The sequence below is a fragment of the Plecotus auritus genome, assembly GCF_963455305.1.
Source record: "Plecotus auritus genome assembly, chromosome: 2".
NCBI lineage: Eukaryota > Metazoa > Chordata > Mammalia > Chiroptera > Vespertilionidae > Plecotus > Plecotus auritus.
This window is the reverse complement of record NC_137771.1, coordinates 43,943,497-43,953,964: the sequence shown is the minus strand read 5'-3', so window position 1 is coordinate 43,953,964 and position 10,468 is coordinate 43,943,497. Positions and strand designations below refer to the sequence as shown.

The 10,468-nt window shown below is 38.7% G+C and overlaps 1 protein-coding gene across 7 annotated transcripts in view; it reads left to right on the top strand.

Annotated features, from left to right (window-relative positions):
* The first annotated feature begins 2,770 nt into the window (after positions 1–2,770).
* The window catches only part of LOC308242313 (uncharacterized protein), a 261,237-nt gene continuing 253,539 nt past the window's right edge, over positions 2,771–10,468 (top strand). For 5 of the 7 annotated variants that reach the window (XM_080656329.1, XM_080656327.1, XM_080656326.1 and 2 more), the window contains exon 1: positions 2,771–2,819. In XM_080656329.1, the coding sequence (XP_080512455.1) occupies positions 2,808–2,819 (12 nt within the window). In that variant the 5' untranslated portion in view covers positions 2,771–2,807. The remainder of the gene's footprint in view (positions 2,820–10,468) is intronic. The other 2 variants (XM_080656328.1, XM_080656325.1) reach the window with 2 other exon arrangements.

Below are 10,468 nucleotides of genomic sequence, written 5' to 3'. Positions count from 1 at the left end.
CTTTCATGTTCATAGTATAAGCCCCTTTGGTTTAAAATGATCCCACTTAAAACATCCACTTATAACTACCAGCTGCTGGTTCGTTCGTACTCATCAGTGCATACACAGACACAGATGGACACATGTGTGTGCATGTGCATAGGCACACACATGCACACATACACTCTCTCACGTGCATTGTGTATATGTAAACATCCAGAAGGAACAATGCATTGCAGAAATTGTCCTGCTGAGTTTGTAATCCAGTGTAAGTTACTGAGTGCTGATAAGTAAAGGAAGTTCAACCAGACAGTTTAATCCTCCAATTTCCTGTCTTCTAATCAGCCCCTGATTCTTTGGGTTTTAAATTAGAAACATTCCTGACAATATTCAGGACAGGTGAAGGAAAATCTACTAGAAAATAAGGACAAAGCATTTATTTTACTGTCTAAAGTTCACAGGAGAAATATGGGTGTAATAACAGGAAGTCAAGATTTTTAAAAAGATAGTAGAACTACATAGGCTAGCTTAAGTATCCAATCACATTTCCGAATGAAGTACATTTGGATCATAATTTGATTTAAAGAAAAACCCCAGAAACATAGTTTAATGTATTTGCTTCTCTCTAAGTACAGTAAATGATACTTTAAAAGATGTATAGGCTAACCTAGAAGAAAATGATAAGGATAATTTCTTAATGTATGTAGGAGAAAATAAAAAAGCCACTTCATTCAGATTTTGCCTGAAATGGAAAATTCTTAATACTGTGACAAAACAATGTGTGGAGTGTACAGAAACTTTTGAAATTAATGCATATTCTTATAAAGTAATATAGTCATGCATAGTTATAATGCTAGATAAAAATAAGACAACAGTGCATTAAAAAATAAGCACAGGTAAAGTGTGCAAATGCTTGAAATAGTGTATAAATATGTTTACCATGGACACTTTCTTTTGAAAGTTATGCTGGGTGCTGAGAATATGATATGATTTATTATTTACATAATTCCCTCATTTTGATTCTTTTCATTTATAGCCACTATACAATTTCCAAGTAATTCTAATCACCATCATGAAAGAGCTAGCACAAATGCCCAGGAAAATCTTTATTAGAATGCCCTCAAAGGAGTATGGAAGACAATCACTAACAAAAGTTGTTCAGTTGAGAATTAACATTTTAAAAATTGAAATGGTAAATACAGTTCAAGGTATAAATCCAAGCAAATAACAACAACAAAAGGTTTGCATTAAATATGAGTTCTTAGTTTGTGTCTGCAGCATTTAGGGCTGCCAATCATTTGGGAAGTAGACTAGAGTTGAGAGTTTTTTTTTTTTTTTAAATTGTTGAACACAGTAACTACTTTACCAAAGTTTGCTAATTTATACATATATACATATATCTATCTACATTAAAAAGGCATTTATGTTATCAGGCATAGTATATCCTTCCTGCCCAAATACTTTTCTGGTATATGAAGTCTGAGTTGGAAAAATTTGGATTAAGTGATGAATACGTATTGATTGAAAAATTGTATGTCGATTTCTAAAGAGAATGCTTGGGAACATAGCATGCGATGAGGGGGGTGGCAGGATAGTTTAAGAGCCTTCATTTCATAGTCATTATACATTTTTAAATTGGGTCGCAGAAGGAAGACAAGTGAATTTTGTAATTCACACAAAAATAGTCCTGTTAGATACCCTGTTATCAGGAAATCATTGAGAAGAGGAAAATGCTTATTCTGCCTTCATGTTAATGCCATGTAGGCAGAATGAAGGCAGTCCCACTGCACAGAATTATATTCTGAAGCATATAATGACCCAGGGTCCTTCCATTGCATTTGGCATGGAGGGAAATTTCATGAGGGTTTTCTTTAGCTTTATGTCGGAAGGTTTCAAATAGAGATGTCACAACATAGCTAGATGAAGTTGATACGTAATATCTATTCCTTGATTTGCATGATTAAAGCATTATAGAGAGGTGGCTCAGATATCAAAAGATTTCTCATAAGTGGCAGCGCCAAAGGTAATTACTGTTAAAATGTGCATGCTCGAACCCTGATCGCTTGTTAACGTCTAAGTTGTTTACAACTCCAGGGGTTGGAATAGAAGTTTTTATTGGACTTTTGGATATCAAGACCCCTTTCTCGCTCCATTTTGATATCAAAAGTGTGTTTAGCATATTTTATAACCTATGTCCCTAAGAACGACATCAGCTTCAACTGAAGGAAAAAGAAAAATGCCATAGAAGATATAGAAGGCCCTTCTTAGTATTTCACATTTTAAAACAATTGTTTCTTAAACAAAAGTAGCCTTTTAAAGACAAAGCTAAAATTTATACTTAAAAAATCCCCCAATTAATTTAGTCAACTGACCTCCACTTAGTTATCAAAAAGGGCAGTCAAACCCCTACTGTAAGCCCTGGGCATTATGAGAGGGGGTGGGGATGGAGAGGGGGACAGGGGAGTGAGGGGAAAGAGAAGAGGGGCTGTTATTCTCAGCCTTTTATTAACCAGTTTCTTTCATGCTAGCGGGCCTTTCTATTTTAGAGAAATAAAAGTGAAATGGGGCTCTCTCCGTTCTCACCTAAAATCTTGGAGTAGGTAATGGCTATCTACAACCTGGTCCAACATATGCCCCCCCAAACTAAAACAAACAAACTCATTTGCCATACAAATTGTTTACGATTCATTAAAAAGCAAAATTGCATGTCCTGGTGCTGGCAGCTGAGGCTGAGCCTGCGGGCGGAGGGGGCATTCACTGAGTTGCCTTTGTATGCCGGGAGGACCAGCCGGAGGCTCCCACTCTACGGCCGGAGTCTGTGCAGCCGGATGACGCATGAGGTAATTTTAAAGCTTTCTTTGCCTTTAGTGTGAAACTCAGAAGTTGTGCTATCCTTTGGTTAAAAAAACCCTATCAGCTAGGGACAAGTTTAAATTTTTCTTTTTAGTTGGAGAAAATTGTCTTGAGTAGCAAGGTGGAGTTATGGAGGGAGAGGGAGTGAATGCTATTCCAGGGAAAGAGAAGAGCTAAGAGAAATGTGAAATTTGTCTTTTTAAAATTAATTCCCCTCCCCTTCATCAAAGCCCTCAATTTCCCATCAATAATGGGACGTTTGCATTGGAATTATTTGTAATGGGCAGATCTAAAGCTCTGTGCTACGTGGTCACCTTTGAGAGAAAGAGGAAATTGATTTATTCTCTATGGGAACTTCTACAACTTCTTTAAAGAGCACTCTGATTTCTCACCCTCTTGCAAAGCAAAGATCTAGAGGCACTGAAGTTGAGAGAAACTTCCTGGAGTATGCAGCCTGAACAGCAGCATGTGAGCTTACAGCAGTGTTTATTTTTAGTCAACTGCATTGCAAAATGTTTCCACCACTTTCATATTTTATATTCCCGGTGGTAAAACATCTGTAAAATACTTTTAAATGAAAAGGAACTTCCAGGGACACTTTACCAAAAAGAAACGACGGTGTTCCAAGTTAAAAAATGAGGAGCATTTGGTGATCTTTGCAAGAAAAAAAAAAAAATGACACAGTTTACCATAAAAGTAACAGGCTATAAAATCTATGAGCTCTTGAAATACAAGGAAGTAGAATGTCGCCCAGAATATGACATCAGCATGCAGGTTTCTTTTTTAAAGCTTACAGCTTAGCTTAGAAAATAATAGCCAAACCAATCAGTGTATTCATTTCTAGTGTTTAACAAGCTACATAAGACAAAGTGATAGGCAACATCACAGCATACAAGTAAACCTTGTTCTCGCTGGCAGAAACTCTACTGGGAAAATGAGTGCCCTGAATAAAAAGTTCAGATCTAAGTGGCGAGGCTACTGCTAGTCTAATGAACCAAAAGCTGAAAGTAGCATTGTCCTGAAACCACCAGTAAAGTCTAGTTAAGAAATTATAAGTTAAAACACACATGTACAACATACCCATGACCACCTTAACTCAAGAGTCCTTAGGAATGGACACACTGCACCCCAAGAAGCAGCCGAACAGAATCCTGCGGTAGCTCACTTTTAATAGTTTCTCAGTCCTCAGAGTTCCTAAAACTTGCCAAAATGATACCACCACTGGTCCAGATGGGGAAAGAACTCTTTCCGCAGATCACACAGTGAAACTGACCAAGTTCTGTCTTGTAATTCCATTCGCTACTCTCCCCCTTCAACACCACTCTCTCTCTCTCTTTTTTTTTCTTCTTAAACTGATATCTATGTGAAATGAGCTGAAGTTCACGGTCCAGTTAGGAACGGATAATACATTCATTGTCCTGGCAGCGAAGTTTTTTTTCAATCCCTGGAAGAATTCATGCTTGCCGCAAGAATAATAATTACGGAAAACTAGAAATGCACTGCTAACAAATTAATCCTTAACGGACACCACCCTAACGAGGGCGGTAATGACTTGAGGACTCTCCTCCTCACGGGACTTGCATCTCCTGTGACAATAAGCCATTGTGCATCCTCCCAACTCACTCTACCTCTTATAGATCCAAGATGTCAAAGGTTGTCTGGCCTGGTTGACCACGACATGTGAGTTAACTCATTCTGTGGCCACATGCTAGAACTTTATTAAAACTTTATTTGTACCCAGAATAACTAGAAGATAGAATGCATGGGTCTTTTCCACTCAGAGCTAGAGTTCCTAAGAGACGTAAGACCTGCTATGACATAAACAAACGGGGGAAAGTTAGGTGACAGCAAAGGGTCCCCGGATGGAAAACAGGGAGTGGGGAACCCCGAATTCTCTCACAGGTGACTTCAGGCAATCCAATTAATGGGACAGGACCCAAATTCATCCAGGGCTTGCTTCTACCCAGCACCCAACACGCGTCCTCAGAAAATACCACAGCCAAGGAAAAACCATGCACCGCATAGTCCCTGAAAACAAAAGTAAAGGGGATATGAAGCTAGAGAGAGGGAGCAAAACCCGAGGGCCAGGGCAAATGCTTCTTTTTTTTTTTTTTTTACCCCAAGACCGATTTGGCTACAATATCCACCTCCACCTTAAAACTTCTGATGCTCTTTTTAAAAACGTAAACCAAACAAACCAAAAGTCACATAAACAACAACTCCCAAACACTGTCCCATGGAAATGCAGGGCAAGTATTCCTGGGAACTCAAGTCGCAGAGTGGCAGAGATGATGGCAAGAGGAAGCAGTGTGAGGCTGCCTCACTGAAGAGTGTGAAAAAAATCAAATGTGAATTTGATGAATGTGAGGTCTGGGACATTTTGTCAAAGAGGGAGGGAAAGTAGAAAAGGGGGAAAAAAAAAAAAGCAGCCCCGGCTGCCAACTCACCATCCACCAAGTTCTGGCCGAGATGTCGTAGCAGAGCTGCCATTTGATGGAGCCGTCGGAAGCTTTCCCTGCCATTACGCTGTCAGCAAGCTTCATCTGATGCTAACTCACGGGAGATAAGACACCTAATTGAGAAAACATTTGCAGTGGCATGTGGGGCAACATGTAGTCCGGTCCATACCATATGGAATCATGGGTAAAAAAAAAAATCTCCTTGACAATGAACCAATCTCTCACAGACCCAGTGGCAAGGTGAAGTGGAGATGAAAAGTCTTCTGCTCCTAGCACTGTCTCCTCTCTCCTTAAAAAACAAAAACCCCACCGCTACACATCAAAGAGGCGGTTAAAATTAGGGCTTCATCACTCAGATGATTTTGGTCTGCAAGGTTTTTCCTTTCCTTCCAACAACCAATCCCCCCTCTTTTTTTTTTTTTTTTTTTTAAGGAGAATAAAGAGATTTAATAGGACAAAGGCAGGTAGTGGACTGCGGAGGGAGATCGCCACAGGCTATTAGCCTAAAATTTCTGCTTGACAGATGGAACTGCTTAGAGACTATCATGCAATGTTTTGGGCTTTTTTTTTTTCCACCCCCCCCCCCAACCCCTTCGACTTTAAGTCTGATTCGGTATCTGTTTTTCACAGCCACTTTTCCCAAGAACGTGAGCTGTGCATTTAAAAATGTTCAGTTTAGTTTTCCTGTCTTACACATCTCTTTGGAAGCAACGTGAAAAGTCTAAAACTAAATCTGGGTACAGCTGAACAGGTTTTCCAAGAAGAAAAAAAAAAAAGGAAAAAGAAAAACCTAAGAAAAAACATTTCTCCTTCATTAGCCTATTTAAAAAAATTAATTCATTAGTTAATTTTGCTGTGAAGGAACTTAAGCACGAGAGGACAATGCTCAAGTCCTTCGATTTTGGGTTCCGGCTGGCATTGTATTTAGATGTGTTTTTAGGTGAGGAAATACATTCCTGATATTTTACTTGTTCTAACTGGAGCAAGGTTAGTCACCATCTCTATTTTTTGGTGCCCCCTCTTTTTGTAAAAATTAATTCTGGGCTTTTCCATTCTTTGTAAGTCAGGTGGTCAGTCATGATCAATTCACTTTCACACAATTCTGGCTAAACTTGACATGAGGACTTCCTTATTCAGGGAAAATCACATCTGATTTTCTTACTGTAACCAAGCCATCTTCATCACAGGGGTTTTGACCACACATCCTCTCTTTACCACAATAAATAAACCACAACATGGACCTACCCATAAGAATGGCTGTAAAAATGAATTTTTTTTTTAAAAGTGAGAAGTCCAGGTAAATGCTGAATTTAAAGTCATTTTACTTCAAGACTGAAGGGAGCAAAAAGTAGAGAGAATGCCTTGTATTTATATTTCTTTCATTCAAACTGTGTGAAATTAGCAACTGCAGAAACAACTGTATAAGAGCAGTGCACCAAATACTTTCTAATTTTTTTAAAAATGTAAGTGATTCCCTGATCGCCAAGAACCTAGCAGTGACCTCACCTTCTCCACCCTGCAGACCGTGTATAGGGGCTCCGTTTGGAGCATGGAGCATGGGGGAATTTATTTACAGCATTTGTCAGGGCTATTGAACTGTGGTTATTTACAAAGTTGTGCATTTACAGTCTAACTATCCAGGGGATTTTTTTCTAGTGGCAGTTTTTACTGAATATTTAGATAAACTTATTCAGGACACATTTTAAGTTCAAAAGAGGTTAAATTTGGTGGCTCCCCCCCTCCTATCTCTGACCTCTTCCTTAGCAGGTGTTATTTTAACGAGTTAGCATCAGGTAAATAGCTGCTTGGGCAAAAATAATTTTAGTAAGGCAAAATGTATCCAGTTGCACCTGAAATGTTTTGTAATTTAAAGCAAGATGCACACGCTGCTACTACAGAATGAGCCACAAAGACAATAAATAAGGCATTTCTTTCTTTCTTATCTCTGATTGTAATGGGATTTCTTCTAATAATATGGAGTTAGCAGGCGGTGTTGAGAATTATCATCAAATATGGATATTGCCATTACTCTTAGAAGCACCTTTGTATTTTTTATTACTCTGGCATCACTTCTCCTTCCAGAAAAAGAGTCTGCATTAGCACAGGAAATGTTAAGTTACCTTCAGTGTCTAGAAGCAAAAGGACTTTCTGCCAGGATCGCGTCCTGAGCTTGCCAGTCAAAACGTGTGTTGCCTTGTGTAACTGAAGCGTCATTAAGATGACCTTGTCTTTCTTCAGTTTACTATTGAGCGAATGAAAGGGGAAAATGTTGGAAATTCAATATAAAATGTAAAATAGCACAAAAAAAAACACAAAAAAATGGGGGCGGGGAGTAGAGAAAAAAAGAAGTAAAGCAGCTTTCTGTCTTTGAATCAACTTCCTATTTCATTTTATCCTTTTTAATGAGTTAGCATCAGGTAAATAGCTGTTTGGATAAAAATAATCTGAAGTTTCTTTGCTGTAGAGAGTCTTTTTAGCATTCTCCCAAGGCAAAAAGGCACATGCACCTTTTTGACTCGTGGGCCCACAGCCCTAAAATTTCTAAGTTTGTCCTGCAGCCACCCCTGAAGTTGGAGGTGTTTCTTATCTGAGCCGCTGCCTTTCTGAGAACTGGAACACCCTAGGCACACCCATTACTTATGAATGAATGGGGCACAAGGTACACTGGAGTCCAGATTTCACTTTGTGAATGATGGAATTCCCAGGGAGATATTACAGGAGATGGCACAGAAGTTTTAAACAAAGAAATGATAAATATTATTGAATAACAGTGTTTTGCATCCAGAACAATTAGGTGCATTTAACTTTATTATTATTCTCTAAGAGGCTGGTGGAAGTTCTCTGTTCCCATAGAGCAGGCTTTTCACAGTGTGACCAGTTGTTAATAGCCTTAAAACAAGATTAAATAAAACATGTTAAATATTGCAATTATTGTGGAAAATAAAATTATTTGGTGAGCAGAAAGGGGAGCAATTCAAGCATTTAACATGATCCAGGAAACGCTACTCCAAACAATTGCATTTGCTTTATGCATTTTTCCCCTTTGATTGCTGACAGATGCCTTTTTGGAAACAAACATCTAAATGGTTTGCTTTCAGTCAGAAAAAAAAAATATAACAGAAAGCGGCTACATGTTTTGAATTTAACTCTTGTCATTTCAATACTTCTTCCCACTGCACGTGAATGAATCTGAGGCAAAAGCAGCACTCTCATCAAGAAATAAGCCTATCAGGATTTGGAGTTTCTTACTTCCTTTGAACATAGTTTATAAGAAGTGGGAATCCCTCTAGCTATGAAGTCAGTGATGGGTTAAACTTCAGGGCGCAGTATGAAGAATATGGTTCAGGTGACGATGGCGAGCTTTGGAAAGGGAATTGTTTTCTCATAGTATGAGGCCTCCAGCAAAGAGCAAGTCATTTTCCAGCGTCATTTCAGCTGTTGTGGCCAGTGCTTCCCAAATCAGCTACCTTTTTTAGTTAAAAGGGATTCCCATCTGTGTCTGTGCAGCAAGGCATTTGAATAAAGACCTTGAAAATTCTGCTGCCAACAGGTGTACTATACCAAGAAGAGGTTTTTTGTTTGTTTGTTTTTTTCATTTGTAGCTGAAAGGCACTATGAGACAGAATATTACTGATTACGGAGGCCAGATAGTAGAGCGGTTGAGAGCACTGTGTCTGAAGTCCAAGTGCCCATATCAAGGTTTGCCTGGTTACTAACTGTGTAACTACTCCAAGGTTACTCAAACTCTCTGATTCTCTGTGTCCTAATCAGGAAAATGATAAAATAGTTATTAAGTACTAGTATATATATGTTTTATCATTTTAGATGTTTTATTATAATTATTGCTTTGTTAAGGGGAACCCATTTTTCCCCTCCCTTCTGGTCCTATCCTATGAGGCTGAGTTAAGTGCCTTCCCTCTGTTCTTCCATAATAATTTGTGCTTTGCTCCATTGCAGCTTTTAGCACCCTTTCCTGGAACCATCTGCCTTTTAGTTGGCCTTTCTCTCATTCTTTGAGATTCTTGAGAGCAAGGCATGTGTCTTGTTTGTCTCAGTGGTTACGAGGTCAAGCTAAGTGATGGGCAAATAGTAGGGGCTTCCTAAATGGTGAGAGAATGATAGTGAAAAGGCATAGAACATTAGTCGGTTTGAAATTTGATTGCATTCTTCTCATGTTTACACAGCCTTTTCATTTACCTTGACTCAAGCTACCAATATATCATCTGCCTTTCCAGTATATCATCTGCCTTCCCAAGTTGACTCCCCTAGTTAAGATCCTAGTCCACAGTGATCTATAAAGCTTTTGAATTCCTGTTGCCTTCCTTATCTATATCATCCATTAGTACTTTGCAGAGATTGACTATAGTATTATTTGTTTTTAATATATACTGGTATATGTCATTCATTCATTCATTCATTCATTCATTTAACAGCAACTTCTGTAATATAGGCAACTAAATTCCTCCCCCCCCTTCTTTTCAAGTTCTATTTCTCAGGCCATTGGAAATCTGAAACTCTAGAGAAGCAACTAATGTATTGAGTGCTTCCTCATAGCCAGGCATTGTTCTAAGATTTTTAAAAATATGTTTTTATTGATTTGAGAGAGAGGGGAAGGGAGAGAGATAGAGAGATAGAAATATTGATGAGAAACATTGATCAACTTCCTCCTGCACGCCCTCTACGGGGGATCAAGCCTGCAACCCGGTTATGTGCCCTGACAGGGAATGGACCGGACCGGTGACCTCTTGGTTCATGGGTGGACAGTCAATCAATGAAGCACACCAGCTGGGTTGTTTTAAGATCTTTAAAACATTTTTTTTTCAGATAGGTTCTTATGAGGTATGATCTATTATTAATCCCATTTTATAAACAAGAAAACAGGCTCAAAGAGTTGAAGCAACTTGCTGGAGTTAGAGAAGGAAGAAGAATTCAAGCCTAGGAATTGTGACTTAAGAGCTTCACCACTCTGGTGGTGTCTCCTCAGCCATGAAAGGAGGGAAATAATAGGACTTAGTACTTGCCTTGCCATGTGCAGGCACTTTTTAAGGTGTTTTTGGGTATGTCATTTAACCTTTACAACAACCATAGGAAGTTGGTATTATTATTTTTAATTTGCAGGTCAGGGTCAAAAGTTTGGAGTCTTGCCTAATGACACATACTAAGTAAGAAGAGCAAAA